A 26,083-nucleotide genomic window follows, 5' to 3' on the forward strand; every position below is an offset into this window, starting at 1 on the left:
AAGCTGGACCATCCAGACCAGAGACCAATTAACCAGTAGGAAATATGTGATGGAAAGAAAGTTGCCAGGCTTGTATATCTCCCCAAGAGGAAAGTAAAACCATCACATGTGAAAAATTTGTAAATTTTCTTGTACATTCTGCTCATCATGCTATAGATCACTAACATATAGGTCAAATCCTAGAATAAAAGTGGCCTAATATACCCACACAAAACAATATGAAACAGGAGTGTGCAGCATGAAGATATAAAATGGCATGAAGATATAAAACGTACCATGAGATTAGGTCAATCTGCAGAGTTGATGCCATACAATTTATACTGAGGAAGTTTTCCCTTTAACTCTCTGAGTTTATTATGGCACTGTGGGCAATGTTCTAAATCAACCATTAGGACTGCTTTATGGTCATAATGAATTTTTATTTTTGACATCAATGTTATCTCGATTTGTTCTGGTATTGATATCACTGGATATTCCTGTCTGGTTAAACAGTTCTGTTTTCTGGAAATTGTATTATATCATGAAACATATTTGACTGACGTCACAATGTAAAATTACACATGACAGAGAAATTTATCCAAATCGTCCATCCCTAATATGAAAATACTATTTAATGATTTGTATTAACATAATACACAAGTTAAAATGAAATGCCTTCAGGTGATCGCGTGCACGTAGTTCAAACAACATGTGTGTGACAAAATCTCCATGGCAAAAACCTATACTACATCCTGGAACACTTCCCTTTCGAAATTCTAATGAGTTACTCTGAGAGCACCATATTAATGAATATCCTCTGAATCAGATCTAAATGACTAACAGTTGATGTCGTAGATTCATTACTAATGTGTTCAAATATTCACACCAATGTTTATTTTAACAGATGAAAGTAGTCCCGGGTGATGGCTGGTTACATGTGTAAGTGTTTAGTAAAGTGAGTAAAGATTATTAGCTTGTGGTCAGTGGCTGCTGGTAGTCTGCCATGTTTCTATTAGCTAATGTTGCTTTTTTAACATAAAAGGATTTAACAGAACAAAAGCACAGCCTGGCAGAAAGAAATTTAACCTGTTTAGATTTTGTTTTTGTTGAGAGTTTCAGAATCACAGCAGAAAAGACCAAAGTTAATCTGTTCAGTCTGCCAGTTGCTTTTTTATGAAGAAGTAATGCATTTTTACAAACTGATTTTAATCAGATCATTTGACATTAGTGTTCACAAGTTACACAAGCTTAAAGAGGACCAGTCTGGCATATATACAACAGATCATACACTTAATAATATAAAGTGATAAAACAAAATATAAAACACATATCACTTCATGAACTTGCAGCATTTGGAATCCAGTATTTCTGATAAAGTAATAAACACAAAGCCTTTACATATTCAGAAAGTAAAATTATTCTTTAAATAGAAAACAATTGCACTCCTTTGTACATTCATAAAGCTGACAATTTCAAAAAAATCAGATGAGCTTTACTTGCCAGCAGTCCAGAACAAACCAACAAACAAAGGGAAACTGTAGAAAATACATGTATTTCATTATGAAACCAAATCCTTCCTCTCAAACAGCGAGAAAGCAACAATAATAAAAACACAACATCTGCCAGCCCTTCTTCCATAAAATAGTGTGCTATTTACATCTTAAATAGTTTTTTTATTTTTCACAGACTCCGGTCAAAAAGTTCCCAGGAAACATTTTTTTTAAACTTTTTGGTTTGCCTGGAATACACAGATGTGTGATGGAATTTTTTTTCTTTCATCTAAGGTCTATTTGATTCATCACTGAAAACTGAGGGTGAGTATAAAGTTATTAACATCTCTTGTTACCATTTTTACCTCATATAATGAAAACATCTTTATTGTGGCTAAGGGTTTCAATGTTTTTTTGCCTTTTTCGACAAAAGACCTCCAGGCACTTTGTATTCACGTGTATAGCTTGATATCATTTGGTGACATCTCAAAGACCTGATGTTATCATGTGACCTATATCTGTTACCCTTTCACATACATCTATCCCCCTGCTCACTGCGTGTCTCTTTGTGTGTTCACTATTTGACAATGCATTAGTGTCTGCATGTATTCCTGTTTGTACCTAAATTCCTTATTCGTTTAATGGCTTATGAGTCTTAAAACACAACTCATCCTGCAGCATATTAACAAACATCTTTTCATACATCTTGTGCGCGTAGGTGCTTCCTATGATGCGGCTGATCTTCTTCAGGCCTTTTAGCAGATAGCGTGGTGCCCCCTGGTTACGCAGGACCCTCAGACTGTCAGACAGACCTTTAGCTAGATCCAGGTCATAGTTTGCTGTCTTCCAGAGGTGAAGAAGCTGCAGGATGTACTGCCTGGGCAGGCAAGTGGAGACCACGGCCAGAATGTCCTCCTGATGAACTTTAACCCCTGGCAGGCTGTTGGTGATCTTCAGAAGGTCATCCAAGGTCAGGTTCCTTAGGCCGTTGCAGCGAGAGACCTTCCTTTCACAGTGGTTCACACCTGCAGGGACATGGTACTACATTAATACTGCACAACTGGCTGAAATGTAAAACTAAACTATAACTACAAAGTATGGATGTGTTTTCTGTCAGTACCTTGTATGATGCCATACAGCTTGTCCTGGTCTTTGTTCTGCTCCCTCCACAGTCGCAGCAGCTGGAGAACCTGCTGCTGAGGAGAGCAGACCTTCTTCAGCCTCTCCAGGCTCTTACGGTCCACCCTTCGCCCTGGAAGACTCTCCAAAAGCCGCTCCAAGGGCACCGAGGACAGTCGCAGCGAGGCAAGTGACTGGAAGACCGCCTCCTCACACAAGGTCACATCTGGAATGAAGAGATAAAAAAGAGAGTGACAGTTAAAATCAAAACGCATGACAGTGTAGACAAGGCTACACTCTCTTAAAGGATATGTACACATTTTAAGTCTATCTTAATACAATACTTGGATGGATGTTAGCAGAACAAAGTATGGTTAGCTTCAGCTAAACTTTGGAATGCATTTTTGCACAGAAATAGGACTGGGAATTTTTGGTCATATTCAAATTTCTTTAGGAGGGCATCTCTGCAGGCGGTATAGACAGGAGGAACAATTACAGCAACCGATAATGCTTTCCATGAACATATACAGTAGGCATACAAGCATTGTTTTAAGATATGAAAAAATGTGAACCTACCCTTTAAAGTTAGTGGAGGTTAACATCATTGACCAGACTGACTGAACGTCACGCACTTCCTTGTACTTTCCTGGTACACAGGTGATGTTTAGATTCTGATTACTGTTTGGTCTCCATGAGGACTCCCTTTAGTCTGTTTTTGTTTATATGTGTTTGTGTGTGTGTTTAAAGTGTTGGCTCATAGCTTGACCGCAACAGAAACAAAGATGTCCTCTTTCTGTTCCCCATTGACAGCACAGAGTACCACCGTTGACATCTGACTAGCCAAACCAAACTAAGCCCATGTGAGCTGATTTGCACCAGAGCAGCCAAAGCTGGATGGTGAAATGAAGCGAATTGAGGTGAGCTGTGCTGAAATGTGCTGCACTTTGCTGCTGAGCTTCACTGCACCACACATACGCCAACATCATTTCGTCATTACATGCCTTACATTTTTGCAAGCCAAGGTCTCTTGATTACAGCAAGTCTTCCTTATAAGGCAAAAGTATTTTTTTGTGAAGAACAAGGGGGAAGCAGGGGCTTTTTCTAACTAGGGTAACCTTTGTAAGATTAGTTATACCCAGAACATTCAAAGCTGAAGATGACGTAGATGAAACTGTCATAATATGAAATTGCCTCTGTCATACAATTAGGGAACATTTCTGTATTGATGTATGTGTGAAACTGTTTGCCCTGCTGAACTATAACTGCTAGTGAGGCACTCCAGTGGATATGAAAAAAAGGTTTTTAGCAAACTAGTGTCGGTGTAGCATGAGTGACTTTAATGTGGAGAGGATATTAAGCTTGTTTCTCTGATGTCTGGATGACGTAAGTGTGGCTTGGTCTATGATTGACAGCGACATCCTGGTGGTTTCCCCAGATCACATAGCAACTTGTGTATATTCCCAACTGCTATCAATTTCATGTTTTTTGTTTAAAAAAACTGCTAAACACTCCCAGGATTTTCTGCAGACAATCTGTGGTTGTGTAGTTCGCAGGAAGTCAATTTGTGAATGAATGTTTGTGGAGAGCATCACCCTCCCCAAGGGACAACAGCTTTGTGATGTTTTCTTCTAAGTGTGGTGCACAGTATGCATGAGTGTGCCAGGGTCTGTACATCTGTATGTGTGTGTTCTTCAGCGACTGTGGTTTCCCAGGCTCTGGGAATACAGCGTCGCATTTGAGGCTTCTCCGAAATTAATTGTCAGCATCTGTCATAGTTAGAGTCTGAGTAACAAAGACTAACCGGCTCGTATTGTGTCTCATTTCTACTTAACTCAAGTTTCCTCTGTTATTGCAGTTTGGGGATGTGACAGTCAATAGAGTAATTGATCCATCATGGGGTACTGTGACAGTGGTGCCATAACGATCCCTTTCAACCCTTTGCTCTCTGTTCTCTCTCTTGTTTTGGTTTTCAAACACGAAAGAATCTGGAGAAGAATGGAATCTGGACAACGAACCTGACCAAGGAAATCCCCTTCCTGCCTGAAATGGAATGAAAATGACCACATGCCTGAAATAATTCACTCTTGCCTGATTTTAAGTTGTTGACAACTGAGGTTTGCTTGAAAAACATCATCACATGTGTGTGCGCTGTGTAAATACTGTGCAACTGAACTCCATCCTCCATAAGTCCTTCCATATGATTCCAACAGATTGAGCCCTACTGCAGTGAATGACTGTACAGTATGTCTGTATGTGGTCTCACCAGTGTGGCACAAAGTGTGATGCTGAGAGCAATCCAGCGTCACAGTCTTGTCCTGACTGCCACAGAGGCTGTCTGAAGTGGATGAGCCCCATCTCACAGTCTTCAGGCCAGACTTTGTGCAGTTCGTGTGGGGCTGACACGGCTCCGTGGAAGAGCCACCACTGGAGAAATGACCAGCAGGACAACGCTCACACACAGTGTCGCTCACCGGTGTGCCTGGAAGAGAAACACACAGAATGATTCATAAAACATATTAATGATGCATTCTTTTACTGACATACAGTATTGTGTCATCATTTTAATGTGTCATATTTGGTGTTACAATGAGAAAACAGCCAGTTGTACAGATTTTCTTCATATTCATTTTCACAAGTTTCATCCTACACACATGAACCGTGTTCAGTGTGTGAACATGAACTGCACCGTGCACACATATAGCTGATCAAACAGTTATCAAGACGATGTGATTCCAAGAACTATGACCACAACATGTGACACTCAGTCCGAGCGGTAGATGACTGTGTGATTCTGAGAATGACTCACATCTCTTTTACTCACTATGATACACGTAAGTTTCTATATCTTGTTTTTCCGAATTGGAAATACTGCGAAGCTGGGTTGATGTACGGTGAGATATGAGTACTATTACTATGGCATGTGACTTAAACCACAACACATAATGATTTGTCAGCTGATTTTTCAGGTTGATGAAAAATAAAATGCACTTTTAATAAAAAAAAGTTTATGATTTTAATGTCAAAATGTTGCAGTAGAACAAAAGTGTAATGCTTCCATGACCTTGAAATATCAGGTACAATAACAATAATATATGATCAAAATGTGAAATGTATAAAAATCACTAAAAATCAATCTAGGACAAATTTCTTTAATAATTTTACTTATATTGAATAACTAAAGATATCTTTCTCATTATTAGTTTTTGTGATTATTTCTAATCACAATTCGATGATTCTGATGAGTTATTTTGCAGTTACCATGACATTACAGTAAATCATGACTGATCATTCTGGTATGTGATCTGTAGCACATATGACAGTGTCCATGTAGTGGAACTAGTGTTGTAATCACATCCTCATTTTATTTTTATCTCTGAAGTATAGAAGTGAAAGCGTGTGGGAGAACAAGCCACGCTCATATCAGATGTAACCTTTTAATTAGTTTCCTGCTGTCATGGCACAGTGTGATCTTTCTTGAAAGAGTTTTACCGTCTAAAACATAAAACCACCATCTGATATACCATCTGCATACAGCAAGTATACATATTTCCTGCACTGCTGATGACAAAGCATGTACAGTGCGATGTGCATCAGGATGTGTCAGACCGACTATGGTTTCATATGCTCGCTTCAATCAGTTTTTTCTCAGAATTTCTTCTGACATTTTATTTATGTAAAATCAGCATGTTGGTATCAGCAGAGGTTTTTGCTCTACTGTCTGCATAGGGAACATACAATATTACAGTAATTCACTAAATAGGCTGAAGATGCATATATTAGCAAAAAACACCTACATATAAAGAATAGTTGATATGCTTGGCTGGTTAATCGATTAGTCAATCAATTAATTGGAAACTATTGTAACTGATTAATCATATAAATCATTTTTCAAGAAAAAATTATAAAAATCTTCTAGTTTCAGTTTCTCAATTGTGAAGATTTGTCATGTTTCTTTGTCTTATGATATAGTAAACTTAATAACTTGATGAATCTGATATCTCTGGGCAAATTCAAGGCTATTGTAATCTCTATGATAAATTATTTAGTTAGTTTTTATCCAACTTTTAGCTTTATTTTGGGGTTTAGGTTTCTAGCCTCAATGTGACTTACCTGGTTAAATAAAGGTTAAATAAGTAAGACATCTTTAGATTTTTGGATTTCTTGGACAAAACAAGCTATTTAATGATATTAGGCTTTAGGGAACATTTTATCAACCAGACAAACAATCAAAAAATAACCACCAGATTAATCATTAATAAATAGTCTACCTGTTACAGACCTCAAATAAAAGAAAAAAAATACTTGTGCTGTTTCATTCATTATTTTGTTAGTTCTTCCATACTATGTCCCACACTGTCTTTTCTAGTTGCTAACACTCAGTAGAACCAGTTTCTCCGAAAAACACCTATAAACCACCTAGAAAAAAAAAAATCAAATCTCTAATTCAGAGGGGCAGAGAATAAAAAGGAGAAACAGACAAATAAGGAGATCAAGGGCAGCGAAATGGAGTCATAAAGGCATGTGTTGTTGGGAGACTGAACTATGGGTTTTCTAACATCCTGTGGTTTTTAAAGGTCTAAACCACAACTCAAGGCATTACATAATGAGTTCTTCAGCTTCAGGAAGGGGAATCCCCAAAAATGCTGTCTCATGTCTACACAACTTCAGCAGACTTTTAGATGACAGATTCATGTTTTAGAGATGTATGGAAAATGATGTTTTATCTTTGAGCGGTGTCGCCGCTACAGGGGTCAGATTATAACCCGCTGTGTACAAAGAATCCAAGGAAAATGTTGTTTCATGGTCTCCAGTCTAGGATGAAGTCATGAAATGTGTAGTGCCAGTTGTTGCTGCGGTTCTAGTAGAAATGTCTGTTCACTGGAATGTCGAAATTCAGCATCAACTTCTCTTTATGTTGCCCACAATCGCTACTGACGCAACAAGGAGAGAATCTGCAAGGAAAATTATGTCGGATACCCACCGTGATAATGACACACATATTAACATCTGTATTACTTATTAGCCAAGACTGCATTTGTTCTGTCTTGTGAGGAAAAGTAACCGTCTCTCTCTGATCTAGAGGAAATGTAATGACTGATGCTGATATTGACACCACCGCAGATAACCCATGGTTCCAGACCAACATGTAACAACACACATTGTTTCTAAACAGTTTTAAAGATGATCTTTGTTGATATTCTAGTCTTTAAAATCAAATTCAGTCAAAGGCAAAACCTAGTCTCAATATGCTGCAGCTGTCTGGGAGCTTAACACAAAATATATCTTGCAAAATGCCTTCACATTCTCGGGGAAGTTAATGCAGGTTGTACATTAACTTTAGATTGTGCAGGTTAAGGCCAGTTACAATTAAGTTAAAGGGCCTTTTCACACCTGAAAGTCTGAACCAAGGCTCATGTTTTTGTTACATTGTATACATTTGATCCGGTTAGTTTTTGTTTCACATTACAATTTATAACTGTCATCATCACCTACATGGGCTGCGTCTCCCCAAACTTGACATTGATTGGTCTATAGACGGGCATGCATCTGACGTTGGCATGTTGTCAGTTTGGTGAGTAGCCTTCTATTGCCGTTTGAATTCATGGAGAAAAATGAATGAACAGATTAATTTCATTGCCACTATAATAATTATATTATGGCATTACTTTATCCTCAGGTGCCATTGCTCTTCCGTCCTCTCATATCCCCTCTCTCTCATCCTCTCTGAAAATACCTGGAAACCATTTTTATGAGTTTTTTCCAGTTTACTGTTTATAAAGTCATCGGACCATATTTTAATTAAAAACTTGGTCTCCTCTCGCCATTTTTACTTTTTCCAATTCTGATGATAGCCTGTCGGAACTTCCTGTGATTGGTTTGAAAGTCTGAACCATTCAAAAAATGTTTTCACACTAGAAACGAACTGAACGGTGGTTCAGTTTGATGCGGACCGAGACCACCTCTTCTTTTCAGACAAAGGTTCGGCTGTTTGGTCCAGACCATGGTCCAGGGGAGGTTTCACACCTGTAATTTTGGTTCAAACTGAAAAGTCTATAAGTCTGGACCAAACAAGGTACGTGTGAAAAGGCCCTAAGAGGAAGCACAGATTCAGGAATGCAGGGAAAGGTTGTGTCATTTTCTTTACACAGAACAAGCTGATGACTTATGACACAGTTTTCTCTTTAACTATGCTGTAAAATATGCTCAATGATATATGAAGAGGAACAAGTGATAAACATAACATCCTACATTTGTTTAGAGAGAGAGAGAGAGAGAGAGAAAGAGACAGGAATTAAAGCAAAAAATATATACAAGTTTTAATGCTCGACTGCTTTAAGGGAAGAAGATGCTTTTGAACAGCTTTTCTATTGACAGATTTATTTTTTGTCTATGAAATGAAACTGATACTTAATCTTTTTTGCAAAGCTTGTCTCAGTTTCAAATAATCAACCATCTACATAACTTTTAAGTACATATGTTTTTATTTTTCTTATTGATCAATTAATTATTATTATACACATAAGATTAAGGGAAGACAACACACTGCTCCCCCACCTCCCCCACACAAATGACCTATTTTGGATTTGAAACAGCAAATTTCGCTGCAAAGGTGACAAGTTTACACTCCTAATCAAACATCTATTATATAACTTTCACTATTTGCTGTGTTACCGAAACTACCACCAGCTTATACTCCCGCAGACTTGTGGTTGAAAGGATCCTGATCTTTGCTTGAATTTAAAAGATGAGGTGAACTCTTCCAGAGAAAATTACAGTTTAAGAGTGGTTTTACAGTTCTTTAAAGCTGACAGACATTGGACTGTTGTTGTAGATATAATTTATAATAATATTTGTCATAATTAGATAGTGAAGTCACCAGGAGAACCAGGAGGAAAGAATAGGAACACGTAAAAGAGACTCAATGGACTCAATGTAAGAGGGACTATATTGAGTGCCTTTTACATTTAAACTTTAAACTTTAAACCTTAAATAAATGCTTCCTAATCTCAGATAAAACTATAAAAAGCTAACATGACACAATTCAAAACTGTGAGGAGTAAAGGTTTGGAATCAAAGGAAATGAATCAAAGCCATATGATGACCAACAAATAAATTCACTGTAGTTCATTTGAAACACGTTGCACACAGATGAAAATAAGTTAAAAACTAATTTCCTAAATGATTCCCGCAGACATGCCCTCATGGTGTGTTCGATGATGACAGCATGGAATATAATGGAAGTAACTGAGCAAGCTCAGACAGAGATTCATCACATGATGGTTACAGTAATACAAACTATACCACAATGGAATTAAATTATGCTTATCAGTCACCATCTTGACAAAGCTCACACATACAAAAAAATGTATGTTTTTAATGTAGTTTTTGAGGTCATGGAAAATATCAAGCGATCATTTTCCATACTTTTTATTTCCACTTGATAATGCTAAATTTCAAGGTTCACCACTATTTTTAGAATTGTGCAAAATCATGTTGTACTAAAAAAAATCTTAAGCAGCTCTTTAAGGTACTTTTAGAAACTTTTTATCTAGTAACCTGAAAAAGTATAATTTTCTTCTTGGACCAAGGCCCATTTAGGGCCCATTGAAGTTGTATCACTTGTTAAAATCTTCTGAGAATGGAAATTACAAAACTGATAAAAGTTTTTCATCTGCATTTCAGTTCTCAAATAGTGAGTTTTAGCCACAGTATAATTGGACTGGGTGTGTATTTGACTAGTTAAATCTTTCTAAAACTGGCAACCATAAATGTTTCAGGCAACACTGCTCCAATTCGAATCAGACCAGGTGTGGAAGTGCAACCAAGAAAGATATGCACGTACGTGTGTTTTATGTTCATGTACCTACACGCACACACACACACACACACACACACACACACACACACACACACACACAATCACTGTATATAATAGGATATAATAGGACTCTCATTGCTGCTCTTTGTCATGTGTAAGTATACAACATTGCTCTGCTAGAGGAGATGGGGACAAATAAGAAAGCCCAGGGAGATCCAGTTAAAAATTAAACTATTAGCCATGACAAATTTCTGTTTTGTCTTCAACAACAATCTCTGTGTGTGTGTGTGTGTGTGTGTGTGTGTGTGTGTGTGTGTGTGTGTGTGTGTGTGTGTGAAAGACAGAGGAAGGGAGAGAGCTAGGGAACGTTACTAAGAAAGAGTCACTTGAAAAAAAAAAAGAAGTTGATTCTGCAAAAAGAGACATCTGCATCTGGGAAAGATCTGATTCACAGAATCAGAGCAAGAGGGAGAGACAGGAGGATTTCCAGTCACACAAGGGAGAGGACATCTTAATGTGAAAATGATGGTCTGTAAGTGATGTGTATTTCTGCTTTGGCAGCATTGGAGTTTCTCCCTGACATGCCAGTGAAGCATACCTGAAGTTGAATTGATTTAAGTCAGATAGTGGCAGAGTAAAGCATGTGATGTATGAGAGGATTAAAGTTAAGATATAGAGATGAGTTTCTACTCAAAATACTGAAAACTCACACATACTCAGTGAGCACACAAAGTAACACACGCTCATGCTGCACCAGCCAACATTAAGGACATGGGATTTTTACTCTCTTGAGTTCAGGCAGTGATTCCTTCTTGGCTGTGTGACGACCGAATTCCTAATTTTCTCTGGTTTTATTATGGATACCTACTGTTATTCACTGGTCCTCTGATTTAAATCTGATTTATATCCTGACCGGATAGATGGAAAACCACAAAATAACTGTGTGTCTTGTTCATCAGATATTTAATGTAAAAACAAGGCAGTCTGCCAGTACAATAAACTGACATCCTACAATGTTAGCTAGTGTTGTTGGGTCTAAATCTAAACAGAGCATCAGGTATTTGCAGTGTATTAGGATGTTAAAGTAATAGAATTAATGGAGTTAAGAGAGTAAATCAAATACACAAACTAGTCATCTTATTCCTCTTTTTTTTTCTCTTTTATTATTATTATTGTTGTTATTGTTATTATTGTTGTTGTGCTTCTCTGTGTCTTGCTCTCCCACTTCCTCTTTCTCTCTCAACTCAACTGGTCAAAACAGATGGCCGCCCAGCTAGAGCCCGGTTCTGCTTGAGGTTTCTTCCCGTTAAAGGGGAGTTTTTCCTTGCAGCTGTCGCCAAGTGCTTGCTCATGGGGGAATGTTGGGTCTTTGTAAAATAAAGAGTATGGTCTAGACCTGCTCAATGTGAAAAGTGCCCTGAGATAACTTCTGTTGTGATTATACTATAAATAAAATTGACTTGACTTGACCTGCCTCTATAATAATAATAATAATAATAATAATAATAATAATCTTAATGTTAATCTTACCTGGAGCTGCCACTCCATGGCCAGGTGGACAGGTACTGTGTATGATGCAGAACTCCACCACTAGGTGGAAACCTGGAGCGCACTCACACAGTTGGTCATGAGTGCTGTTGCACTCCTGCTTCACTAGCTGTCTCTCCTTACACACCTAAACACAACAAACACAGAAGAGCAGTGTCACACACCACAAACCTACTGAAACGGTCAAGAGTGATGCTGATCCTTACACATGTGCACAAAAACATATGGTAAAGGACATGATTTATATGCACATATGTGGGCAGAAATGTAAGATTTGGAACACAAAACAGGTTAGGGTGATTGTTAAGCTGGTGCTTTACAAGCTGTCTCCCTTAACGTTCAGTTTCTTGAAAGATGACATAAAAGAAAATAAACAGAAATATGAAAACACCTTAAAGAGGACAAAAAGAGAACACCTTAAAGAGTGTCTCTAAACTTTGAGGGAAGACTCTACCACAAAGAGCACATTCAGACTTTCATTTTTAGTAACAACAACAAAAGTGGAAACACTGGTTCCATAAAAACACAGATTCAGATCCCAGATGACATGCCAAAATGTAAAAAAAAAACGGTATGTTCATGAATCTGAGGAAAAGACATAAGGAAAACCACAGAAGAGTATTATAAAGGATAAGCTGGAGGATAAAAACATTAAAGCGATATTGAACTTAAGTAGAATTCCAGACCATGACATGAGTTCATAATTTGTTGATTCACTTAAGTGTACACAGGAATGAAAATGCTTCTTGCATACAAAAACAGGTGTTTCTCATGAAAACTAGTCAGCCACATTCCTTAACACACACAGGAAAAAACTGTTACATGCATACAGAAACCATGCAGCACAGGGGTATATTAAATACACAGCAAACAACAGGCAACCCAAAGAGAATTAAAGGATAAAATGATATGTAAACCTTTTGGCCTCATACATACCGAGGTGCAGTATTGACATGAATCCCCCCAGTGCCAGTTCTCTGCAAAATGCCTCTCAGGACAGGGCTGGCACTCTGTGGGTGTGTCGGTGGTGCAGTGCCGCTTCACGGCTGTTCCAGGAGGGCACTGGTCGCACAGTAGGAGGTCAGATGTAACGGGGTCAAGGTACTGGTATTTTGGCGGTACAGCCTGCTGCTGGAAGGCCCAGGAGAGAGAAGCTGTGAAGAGCTGCAAGAGACGGGAAGACGATTTAGCCGTGAGTCAACAACTATGACAAAATATATAATGAAACCCATCCCAAGCACAGCTCCTTTTTGGCTACAGGTTCAAATATTTTTATATTTTAGAGCGCTCGCCAACCCAGCCCTTCCAGTAGAAACGAGTTGAAAGAAAGGTCAGAGCTGTAAAGCTGAAGCTCCTGGTGGACGTGCAGTCCTAAAGTGATTTCCTCTGCTTTACAGTGTGCAGTTTAAGGAATATGACGGGAGGATTCAGCAGTAGCTCCACATATATGGATTAATGCACAGGGGCAACATTCCAAACAATAATTGCAGTATATTTTTCATCCCTACATATTTGTTAATTGTAATCCTTGCATGAGGGGATATCTCCCCTTTGTAATGACTCACATTTTGATGATTAGTTGCAAAATGCTGAGAGAATGATTCTACCATGGCTATTAGGAGACTAAATTAATTGATCTTTTGGCATTTTTTTCGTAACATCTCGGCTGTTTTCTTCATGCCAGTATTCTACAGATATTAAATTAAAGAGCATGAAACATGATTGTAGACATCAATTGTGGAGCCCTATGTTCTCTGACCTCACCAGCAATCTGTAGATAGGCGGCTTTGTAACTAAAAAGCATCTGACATGATTCAAAAGTGATCTATAGCACTTTAATACCACCCTGGAGTAAGAGCTCACCACACCCATATATCTTTTTCCCCCCTAAAAAGCATTCCATCCATATAGACACGCTGTAAAGTGGGTGGCTGTAAGCGAGTCTTTGAGAAGGACATATGTAGTTATTGCCTCAAAAACAAGCCCATGTATCATCACTTGAGCAGGAACTGAAAAGCTCCAGCCAGACCTAAAATCTGAGATATCAGTTGGTGAGCATGTTTGACATACAGCCATGCAGCTGGTCGAGGCCACATGTGGACCAGATGTCACACAACAGGCTCCTTCCACACTGAAGTCCCTCAGCTACAGTATTGGCTCTGTGGACTTTCCCGTTGGCTGGGATACATCATCACAGCTTGGACAAACTCACAATAGGCCATCATTGCATTGTGTGTGTGTGTGTGTGTGTACGTGTGTGTGACTGTGTGTGTGTGAGGAGCGCACATATGCAGGAATGTGTGCGTTGCAGCATTTGTGTGTGTGCGTGTTTGTCAGTGTTCATGTCCAATTACTGTCTTCCTCAGTATTGGTCTGTGTGCGCTGCGGTCTCCTCTCCTGGCTGCTGTTCATAAAGAGAACGATTGGAGGTTACTGGGCTTTCCCCATTCACCACCAGAATACAAAACACTCACCCACTCTGTTCTACAGTTTACCGCTCCACACACACAACTGATCTCCTTCCTGCGTGTGTGTTTCTGTTCTTATCCCATTTACCTTAAAGTACATACAGTACTGTAATTTGCAACCACAAAACCCGATCTATGTGCATGCGTGTGTGACAACAAAAGAAAAACCAGAGAGGAGTGTTATTTTCAGTGCGAGTCTACTTGTGCGTGTGTTCTCATGCATCTATTATTCTCTATTATATTACAAAATATTTGGCCACAGATGTGTGCGGGTGTGTGTAGGAGACAGTGTACAGTATTGTTGTGTCTTCCCCATCTGCCATATGTTACAGAACATACTACTTGTTCATGTGTATGTATATTTCTATTTGTTTTCTCCCTTAATAATTCAGTATATTGCACATACAGTGTATTCCTGTTTTGAAGTCATTCATTTTCTAAAAAGTTTATCATCCGGGAATGATGCACTACAAAGAAAGGAAAAAAATGTGTAGGTTTACCTCGTCTATTTCTGTTTCCTTTTGCAGTGAAGGTCATTGAAAAAGATAGTAAAAATAGATGAATGGGTTTTACACACCATAATAGAAACCTACGCTTCAAACAGCCTGGCGAGCACAGTGGTTTTCCCGGCAAAACCTATCGACCTCCGAGCACAACATTTGGTGGGAGGCTTTCATCCAGAGCAACTTGCTGAGCAGTACCATGACTGCATGTGTTTGTTTGTAGCATGGGTGGCCCCAGCGGGAATCAAACCCATAATCATAGTCCCGCTTTTCAAATTAAGAAGTGTATATACACACTATTAAGCCGTGAGACCGCATCCAATCAATTTAGAAACATCAGGAGGGTGGAGTATACCGAGGGGACTGACAGAGGGTCACCTTGGTCGCGCAAATCTGGATACAGTTACACTTGTCGTACTGACTTTACTCAGTGGTTCAAGTCGGGATGGGTTTACTGGCAGGACTGAATGATCCTCAGTCAGAGCCGATGAGCCTGAGCACATGTGGAAGTGGTCAGGATTGAACTGATTTTCAAATCCTTCAAACAGTACAGTAGTTTGGCTAGACTCCAGCTACAATATACTGTGCAGTGCAAAGAAATTAAGAGATAGAGTAAGAAACGGTGAACAGAAGATAAAATAAAATGACTGCACATGGATACTCCCTTTGAAACAATTAAAAAACACATAATCGTTCAATGGTTTGTGCGCCCTCATACATCCTGAATTATGTGTCCAGTTTATAACCTTTGCTGCATGTTACTCGCTCTTTTATCTTTCCCAGTTTCATGCAACATTAAACCTGTGCAAGACAGGAAACGTAGCGTGCTATTAAAATAGAAAAAAGATAAACATCATATGAAGAATGTGAGTGCCATTGTAGTCTGGAGTCACTTAGCTTATTACACCTAGCCTTGAGGTGGATCTTCAACAGACATGTGTCTTGCATCTACTTTTAAAAAAAATCAAGACTCAGCAAGTGGCTTTTACTTGTTAATGTCTGCTATGCTTCCTTAGTCCTCCCTGGATGATGCTTTTATGCTGAAAACATACAGTAAGTAGAACTTACTTTGTTATTTGTTCATGACACTCAGTCAGAAGCACACTTTTCTAAAGTAGCCAGCACAGTAGCTTTCTGCTACTGAAGAAAAGACAGACTGTCAACTTTTTAAAAATAAAATTATTGGGAAGATGCTCTGTGGTGTGTATGTGTGTTAGTCCATCTATCAGTAGCTAAAAGAGATATTGAACTTTTCACCCTTCCTGTCGCCTTAGAAGCTGCCATCTGACGACATCACGGACGACCGCTGGAAACCCAAATTACACAGCAACTAGGGGCTACTGACAGCCATAATTATACTGTTAGCATCATCAGAGTGAAGCTCAGCAAGAGTCATGTCCTACATGGAGCACAGCCAGCTGAGAGGAAAGGATGGATGAAGGTATGAAACCCAACTGGGTACTCACACCAAGAGATTCATGAGCAGCAGTGGGCGTTCTGGTCGGTGGGTGCTCGCTGCCAGCCCTCAAGGCGTCTGAGGCCCTTCGTCACCAGCTTTCATTGAATGAATGAATCACTGCCAGCTGCTTTTGTCGCTTTTGAATCTTTGGGTGTGAGTGCACAGTAATGGGGCAAGGTGAAAGACAGAAAGAGAAACTGATGCATCAATCAAAGCATTGGGAATGGAAATGTGGTTATGTTGAAACTGATCTCTGCATATAAATGCAGAATCTGTAGGCAACGGGACAAGATTTGGTACCAGAAATGGTCCTGTTTCCGATTGTGGTCTGTTTGTTGTCCATTTGTAGTCCGAGTAGTATTAGTAAATCACGTTTGAGCAGGCTTTGGTTGCATGCCGGTAAACAGTCTGTGTGGAGAGCAAAAGAGGTGGAACGCTTTGGCCGAAATGCAATCTCGGAACCCATCAGCTATCGTCTGATGATGATTTAGCTTTTTATTAGCTTTTTAAAAAATTTATATGCATTCATATGCAGATATGTTTATAGAGATAGGCCGAAATGTTGTCTGGCCCACATAAAGTTGCTAATCGGACTGTAAACAATGACCAAAGGACGGAAGAGGATGTCTTGGCCATGATATCTGTTATCTATTACACCTAAATCATCATCAGACAGATAGCCGATGGGCTGCGAGATTGTGTTGAAACAAGAGTATAAACAGCAGCAAGATAAAGAGAGAAGCCCAAGGTTGCAAGTTTTAAGTCCTCTAACTGGCCGAGAACTGTGCAAGGGGACAAAGTTAATGATAGTACTCTACCTTCCCTATGCAACTACCGTCATCTTTTCTTAAGATTAGTAGTTAAGTACTATAACTACAGGTGCCCTTGAGCAAGGCAGATAAAAACTGTATGTGAAGCTGAGACCTGGTTGTTGGAAATAAGTGGATGCCCTTGGTGGTCTTCTCCTGGATAAAGAATGGTTAAAATAAAAACATTGGGTGAGCCTTAACCATTAGGCCACCAGCCTAATGGTTAAGGCTCATACCACATAACTGCAACGTCCACAGTTCAACTCCTGGCCGGGGGACCCGCGTTACATGCCATACCCCTCTCTCTCCCTAGTTTTCTGTCTCTACATTGTCTGTCAAATAAAGGCAAAAAGACTGAATAATAATAACAATAAAATAAAAACACTATATAACCCTCATCTGACACAGTTCGCTTATGTAATCTATGCCAGTAAATCCTGTTGGACTCCGAGTTGAGAGAAAGCCTGGTGTTTATGCAGAGCAAAGACGATCTTCTGCAATTCCTTAACAGAGAACATGTGTTATTTAACAGATGTTATCCTCATGAATGAAACAAACAACAGCACAAGTGTATTTCAGTCTGTAATGGGGGTGATACACTAGGCCATGCTGGATTAAGGACATGGTTCCCACAACAGGCAACACAAGCAAGACACAGAGAGAAATCCAGTCCCATGTTACTGTAACTGGCGATGAGATGATGTTTAGTGAGCAAAGTTACAGTTGTTCAAGCCTTTTCTTAATCTCTGCTCCCACAGCATGTGTCTATGTATCATTATGTTGATATATTTTGACTGGCATCACATGTAATACCTATGATATTTGATGAAATAATTCCTGAAATAACGCCAGCTGGATGGGGCTTATGTGTCTTATGAGGGATTTTGTTTCCTGTCTGTTGTCAAAATAACATCCATAGTGATGTGTAATGATGAGGTGAAACAGGATGAACTGCGCAGAGCGATGCATGACAGATGGGCTATAGAGGTATAGCTACAGTTCAGCCACCTGATAGAAACAGCCGTAAAACTGATAACACATGCTTTTCATATGAACTTGTAAAGGGAGCAACATCTACAGATAGTGGCTGGGAAATGAGCTTATTAATTCTATCCATATGAAAAAAAAATGTTTGGATGCATGACTATTAATTGGAGCTAAATGATTTTGTACTGTAGTTTTGTGCTGGAAATACAGTAAATAATATGCAAAAAGTGCATGTCGGTCAGCTTGATGATGCATAATAAAATCAGATATAAAAGACAAAAATTTTTTGCCAAAATTTGCAATACATTATAATTACTTTTGATATGATGCAAGATGTAAGTTAAAAGTTGAAAAATAAAAAAGCACAAAGCAATCCAAAGACTCTGTTAGGAGGCTGCAACTCCAATTACATTTTGAAATTGTAAACTTCACTTTCTTTGTGTTATTGTGGATATTATTTTAAAAAATGCTTCTAGAACAAATTAGCCACAGTATTTAACTAACTTCCAACAGATAGGGTTAGAGTTACATTGAATGTGAGGAATACCGAAATACAAAGAAATAAGAGAATCAGAGTTTGGGTTGCCTAAGGTCAGCTTTAAATTCATGGCATGAGGAGAAGAGCCGTGGCACAAAAGGATCAAACCACACTACACCAGCTTATCCACCAGGCACATGGCTTCAGTTAACTGTAGAACGCAGGTGGTCTGAGGGGGGATTCCAGCTCTTGGAAGTGTGTGTGCATGTGCGTGAGTGTGTGTGTGTGTGTGTGTGTGTGTGTGTGTGTGTGTGTTTTCCTGTGGATATGGAATCAGTCTTCCTTCATTCATACAGAGACATGCAGAGAAAGAGAGACATGCTTCCATGCTGCATCACAGTGATTCATAATCTTTGATGAAATTCAACACTGCATGCAAACAAATTCACCCCATCATCTCAAACCTAAAGTGCTTCTAATTTTGAATTCACTGATTAAAATCTTGTGACTTAATTATTTATGTGTGTTAGCACTTGTTTAACATATGAAATTCTGTCAAGATTTAACTGAGAATCAATAAAGTCCAGATATTCTGCTGCCGCACCATAAACCAAGCTGATTCTGTGAATATACTATTCAATTCCACTGTCTTCTTACAGTGTACATGTGATGTTGATTAAAGCCGAAAACAATCAGTAGATTAATCAATTTGTTAAAATTACCAATTGCAACTATTTTGATAATCAGTTAATCATATGGGTCATTTGTTTATCAAAAAACGCCAAAACTTTAGTGGTTCCAGCTTCTCAAATGTGACATTTGCTGGTTTTCTTTCAGACAAAACAAGCAATTTGAATATGTCAGCTTCGGCTTTGGGAAATTGTGATGATTTTTTAAACTATTTCCGAGAAAATAGCAAGAAAATAACTGGCGGATTAACAATTATTGAAGATAATATTGTTGCAAAAGCCCTTATGTCAATAACTAAAAGCGGAAAGATATTTTAGTTCTCCTGCCTTATCAAAGAATTCAGACCAATGAGTCATTTGAGACAACTACAGAAACATTTTTCTGTGTCACAAAGCTACAGAAAAAAATCAGTAGCTGTATTTGCATGAAGAAACATGACCTGTTTTTCTGAATGACATATTGCAGTTGCTTAAATCTCAAGCAAAATAAATCTCCCACCCCTTACTGTATCTTTTAACACATGTAATGTAAGATCAACTTTCACTACAGAAATTTGCATCAGATCAGTCATGCTGTTTCACTCATGCAAAGAGGAAGGCCTGTGTGTGACCTTGACACAAATACAACAGCTGCATCTGTTTTGCCTATTCTCTTTCTGCTCTTTGTGTCTCTTAACCACTCAGTCGTACACACAAACACACACACACACACAAGCACACACTGGACCAATGAGTTCATCACAACTGTGCTGCTAGGGATGTAAATTTTAAGCAATTTGTTTAGTTAGCCGTGTAGACAGTAGATTATCAGTTTATCATTAATAATTTATGAAATATACTGGATGTTTTTCCATAATAAAACCATGTTAACCATTGACATTACTATGTTAGACACAAAATAATAGTAGGCTACATTAGGAGTTCAAACAAAAAATGACTTAATTTAAAATTGCGGAGGTCTTGTCTGTTGCTATTCATCAGCTGCCTGACAAAATCCAAAGTATTAAACACAGCAAACAACTACACAACCTGCTTCATTAGAGGACATTAATTAGATCAGACTAGATGTGTTAGATATATCCAACAATTAATTACACTAAAAGCTTTCAACTGTAAATAACCTGTGACATTATCATATAAATGTTAAACAGCTTACCCCAATCTCCCCACAACAGGCTTCAGTCTGACTGGTTTAATATAAAACAACAAGACTGCACTCAGTTGAGTGCTGATCCCTGCCAGGTGTGTATCCCTTATAGTCAAGATGGCAGCGAAGATAACAAAACATGGGGATTTATTCATTTTGTATCATGACTAACTTTAGTGGATCATAACATATCAGATATGGAATTAATCTGCAGATGCTCCGCTTCAAGATGAGACCATACTTTTCTATGAATGTCAGTTTTTGAGCCACGACAAAGGCCAAAATGTGGTCTGCAATAGACTAGGTAAACCTTGTTTTTAGCCTAGCTGATTGCTGGAAATGGATGTTGTAACACATATTGTAAAATGGTGAGGACTTCTGAAAGGACAAAAGTCTAAGCTGATGAGGAATGGCTTTATATAGGTTTTTCAAAAAATGCAAATCACCGCAACCACAAGAGGTCCTTGAGCATACAGTAAATGTGCACAAAAAATATTCTGGTGATGGGTCCAGTACTGCCATATTAGCTGCGGACAGATACACACATGGACACATGAACACACACACACACACACACTGTAGCTAATGTTAGTCCAGCTGCTGGAAACTGATGCTTAACTGGACAGATGTCCCGGGATAAACAATACTGTCGCTTCGACTGTATCTGTCCCTTTACTGCCATAACTTTACCTTTACTGAATGCATTTATACTCAGAGCAAGGGGGTGTTGTTTATACAGTTCATCACATTTGTGTTGATTTTGTTGGAAGCATGTGTAATTAGAGTCCTGCTGTCTGACACACAACTCTCAGCCTGCATTAACCAAGCAGCTGCTTCTGTTGAAGACGCTAGTTTAGCATTAGCATAAGCTTCAGATAGTCGCCAAACAACTCCATGGAATTTCCACAACTTTATGCTTGAGAGTTCATCAACATGACACAGCGAGCGGATTGAGGTTGAGATTTGTACAGGCCGTCACCAAAAACACCTGTAACTCCATTGAAAAGTTAGAGGCTCCAACTGGTGGCGCAATTGTGTACTACATCAATTACGTAACTTTCTGACAGTTATACCCAATCTTTCATCTTCTGCCTTATTGGTTAATATATATTTTCATTATCAGTTGAATTATTAACAGCAATTAACCTATAATCAATCATTGACATCGCTATGTGCCACACACATAGGCCTCCTACACACTGCCGCACAAACACATACACACACACTTCTGCTATCAGTACTACTGTTGATGGAAAAGGGGAAGTTACTGTAGGTGTGAGGAAGCAACTTTCACAGATAATCGTTGCTTTCTGAATAAACGTTTGTACTTGTTTGTTTAAAACATGTTGATCCTGTACCTTCAAACACCCCAACACCCCCCCAACCCTCCCACCCCCCATGCCCCCACCCCATCACACACTTCCTCACCCTTTCACCTGTATTTGACTACAAAAAAAAAAAAAAAATCATGTTGAATCTGTTTGGCCATGTGACCTCTCCACAGCTTCTCCTGTCTGCGTGTGAACCTGCAGCCATACCTGTGGGTTTAGGGAAGTGGGGCGGCTAATGCCAACGGCCACAACAGAGGGTGAAGGAGAAAAGGCTTAAAGATAAAGAGAGCACAGATAATAGATAACAATACAGGGAGATACAATATGTTCCTACATGGCTGGATTGCAAGGTGGATAGATAGATGTCAGACAGACAGGTTAGCTAACTGTCTGATTGGTTGGCTTGTGGACAATGTGCTAACCACAAGTACAAAAGATAAGATACATGTCTCCTCCCCGACTGCACTTTTCCATCAAAGATCACTGTTCACATTTAGAAAACACACGTCTTCACAAAAACAAGAGCACTGAAAACATTAACTCCAAATTAGATGTCTGTTCCACTGCGCCATCATCCTGGGCAAAGACCCAAACAAAAATTGTGTTTTTTCAGGAGACAACCACATGTTAAGGGAACATGCAGAGGAACAGGAAGGGCACACAGGTGCAGGAGGTGCATTTACTGCTGGATTTACAAGCCCAAACAATGTTTTGGACGCAAAATTGCAGAGTGTCCCTTTAACATAGAATTTACTTGCTGACAGACTTCAGAGAGGTGCTGATTGACTTATTGGCTGTTGTTGAACTGACTCATTATTTGGCTAAACAGATGCTTGTCTGGCATCCAAAATAACTGAATGACTGACTAACTGAATGATGGATGAACACAACGAGAAAACTACATCAGAAATTGTAATAACAAAATATTTGCCTATTTTAGGTAAATCATGCAGCGCATTCTGCAGTAAGAGGGACTACTCTGTACGGATGTTATCATTTTAAATGGTGGCCTAAAGTATATGTGCAAACACACACATTCATTTGTATTCCACTGCACTATATGACTGCTTTACACACAAAGAAAGTGCAATTTACAAATATAATGACTCACCACAAACAGCATTAGATATGATCTCTCTCTTTCTTTATCTCTCTCACACATGCATACAAACATACGCACAGGTCACAAGGATAGATAGTAGGTCCAATGTTTTGTAACTACAGTATATGATCTATTTCTGCCCTGATACGTATCTGTGCGTGAACATATGCAAAACCTGCAAAGGCCCTAACACATCACAGCATGCAAACTACAGCAAAGGAAGTAACTGCTCTCAGCCTTGAGGCATACATTTAAAAAAAACCCGTAAGAAGGGTTGTAGAACAAATTAGTGCTACCACAGACATGCTGGCAACACGCCACGTGACTCTATTTGGGGTGTATGAAGTTTCATTCATTTTTAAACATGACATAGTAAAAGCAAAGAAATTTAACATAATGTAACCTTTCTTTCATTGATGAAATTTGCTTATCTTATTTGTAGGGTCCATTTTGTTGATAGTGAGTATTCACAGCAGTAAATAAAAAGGTGGACAAATAATTTGCTCCAAATATTATACAAAATTTTAAAATTACTGTATGTTCTATTCCTAAAGACAACAAAATTTGCATTCTTTTTTTTGTGTCCAGAGTGACACAAGTTTGACATGCATAAGGTGAACCTGCAACCGCAATATAGTACAATCCACTGCAACCACAACACCAATACAGCATCAGCAGTTACCACAAAGCCGTCTGACACTGCCTCAACAAAAACTAAACCTAAACCTGTACACGTTTATGTTGCAGGACTGTTGTGTGGGGATATCAGTATATTGTCAAGTGTTGTCAAGTATTTTGTCCAGTACCCTGTGCTTCATAAATATTTATGTCATATTTATCTGATGGTAGAGATCCCTTCACTAGATGAAAATGCTATGCAAATGCTTACTCCAATATAGTGGAGGAAGACAGACTCCAAGTGGAACAGGTATGGAAAATTGTCCAAATATGAACTATAAAACCTCTCACATGGCATTAAGCAACATGTCTAAACTTACCAAAGGATCAGACACGTCTTTCCACAAAACCAGTAATAGTCTGAGCAAGACAGATCTTCACATCAACTATTACCAAAGTCCCAAAACACATTTCATGACATTTCTGGGAACACTATCAATGTGAAGCACAGACATAACATGGTCCCTGTGATGAATTTCTGAATTTTGATGAATGTCTTTATAGAGAATACAGTACATCTGCACTCGGGCGACTGTCCATACACTCTATACTGATTCCCATGTATCTGAAACCGCGTGCAGTGCAATAATAATAATCCCTGTCTCGCAATAATCCCTCCGCATGAATTATCTAAAAATATCAAAAATATCACTCCTTCAGTAGAAAATTGTCTCTCCTCCAACGGAAAAGATCTGAGCACCGTAGCAGGCAGAAAAGCTGCAGAAACTCACTCACCACTATTAGTTTCATGGCCGGGTTGGATTTCATTATCCGAGCGCTCATCTCCACTGCGTAAAAGTGAACTGATGGGATCTCCATCACAGATCTGTACTTATACACAGGGAGAGAGGGAGAGAGAGGGAGAGGGAGAGAGGGAGAGAGAGAGAGAGAGAGAGAGAACATGTGCCCACCCACCTCGCACAGCCCTCTGTGTTTGCAGACCTGTCAACTCTCCCGTTTTTCCCGGGTCTCTCTCGTATTTTCACCCCCTCTCCCGCCGTGCTCCCGTTTCCTAATGCATTTATCCCGTATTTTTTTTTTTAAATGTTTACAGTTATACACAGGGCTGTAGTGGGGACTGAACGCACGTAAACGCCCCTTACCCACCTCTCTAATTCAGAAATAGCGTTTACGCAGACTGTCCATCACTTTACAGATGTTAGCTCAGACCGGCTTCCTACCGCAGTTTCTGTTGGAGCTTCTAGGAGCGCTCGTTTTGTTTTCCGTTTCAACACTGTACACTCGTATGAGACGCTGAGGGTGCTGTTACCACACGGGGCAACCAACAAATCACCGCCCGCTCCTGCTACGGGGGATTTTAAAACAAACGAACCCCGCGAGCTGAAGTTAGCAGGCAGACTGGAAACAGACGAATGAATCAGAGTTCATAAGAACATAACATCAACATGTGCGGCATCAAGTAGACAAAATACAACTGAGTAATAGCGAGCAAAAACTCTAAAGTTGAACTAAAGTTTTTAAAATCGAGATTAGTTTTGTTTTAACCGTCCAGTTTATCCAGTGTTGCTGCTTTACATTACAGTAATGTTAATGTAGCTTGATAGTTTGGATAGCTGGACTGCTGATTCATTCCCACTCACTGTGTGTTGTTTGTCCACAATTACTGTAATTAACACCATAGCCTACAATTTGAAGTTCTTCATGCTCACTCAGACTTTCAAAAGGAAAGCTTTTTACATTTCCAGAGAGTGAGTCAAGGAATTGGGAAAGAGAGGACAGAAGTGAGGATTGCAGGATGTAATAGTGTTGAAAGAAAAACAAGGAGAAAGTAAAGAGCTGATTCAAGATTGAAAGAAAAAGTTTGAGGGGGAAAGAGAAACACACAGAGGCAGCCCAGGTGTCAGGCGATGGAGACATGAACAAATTCAAAGCAAGAAAACTGGTGAGGAACTTACACCTGTATCAAGATGAATTACTGTACTGGTAAATATTTTTAAAGGCACAATCTGTTATCCAAATGTAAACTTAAGGGCAACCCCACTGAAAAAAGTCAAAGCACAAGATTGAAACCTGCTATAAAAGTATTTGCAGATCTTTTATACAGGTACTAACAATACACAACAGCTCTATTCATATGTTTTCTTAAGTTGATAAAAGGTTGTTGACCTCAGTAACTGGACCTTAATGAAACAGGTGAGACGCCAGCAAAAAAACCCAAAATCTGTCTAAATATTTAAATGCTTGGGAGACTATTTTTCCATTCCTGAACAAAAAGCATGTTTTTGAAACAACTGTTTGGAAACAACTTAGTGTTGGTCATGGTGGGAAAAATGATGTTAACCAGCATGCTAGGTCGGTTAAACATAAGCGGCCTCAAGAAGCCACAAAGAACACATCAACTGTCCGTTCAATTACAGCAGGGCAGGCTGTAAAGACACCTGGTGATTAGATCTGTGGAGCCGAGAGAGGAAACACTTTTCATAATGTGAAAATTACATTGAGGTGGGGTCCCGGAA

The 26,083-nt window shown here is 39.1% G+C and overlaps 1 protein-coding gene across 1 annotated transcript; it reads right to left on the bottom strand.

Annotated features, from left to right (window-relative positions):
- Positions 1–1,781: 1,781 nt before the first annotated feature.
- LOC121904884 (tumor necrosis factor receptor superfamily member 11B-like) lies at positions 1,782–24,417 on the bottom strand. Its single transcript, XM_042422670.1, has 6 exons — positions 24,342–24,417; positions 12,892–13,119; positions 11,938–12,082; positions 4,852–5,067; positions 2,590–2,814; positions 1,782–2,494 (listed from the first exon to the last, which is right to left on the bottom strand). The coding sequence occupies exons 1-6, from the start codon at positions 24,387–24,389 to the stop codon at positions 2,100–2,102; spliced, it is 1,257 nt and encodes a 418-aa protein (XP_042278604.1). The 5' UTR covers positions 24,390–24,417; the 3' UTR covers positions 1,782–2,099.
- Between the last annotated feature and the right edge of the window lie 1,666 nt (positions 24,418–26,083).

The sequence above is a fragment of the Thunnus maccoyii genome, chromosome 10 (assembly GCF_910596095.1).
Source record: "Thunnus maccoyii chromosome 10, fThuMac1.1, whole genome shotgun sequence".
In the NCBI taxonomy this organism is placed as follows: domain Eukaryota; kingdom Metazoa; phylum Chordata; class Actinopteri; order Scombriformes; family Scombridae; genus Thunnus; species Thunnus maccoyii.

Excerpts from the sequence above, each read along its gene's own strand:
- LOC121904884 (XM_042422670.1), bottom strand. The coding sequence starts at position 24,389 with ATGAGCGCTCGGATAATGAAATCCAACCCGGCCATGAAACTAATAGTG. Across the intron at positions 13,120-24,341 it reads CGGCCATGAAACTAATAGTG|CTCTTCACAGCTTCTCTCTC; the intron begins GTGAGTGAGTTT and ends CGTCTCTTGCAG. Across the intron at positions 2,815-4,851 it reads TCACACTTTGTGCCACACTG|ATGTGACCTTGTGTGAGGAG; the intron begins GTGAGACCACAT and ends TCTTCATTCCAG.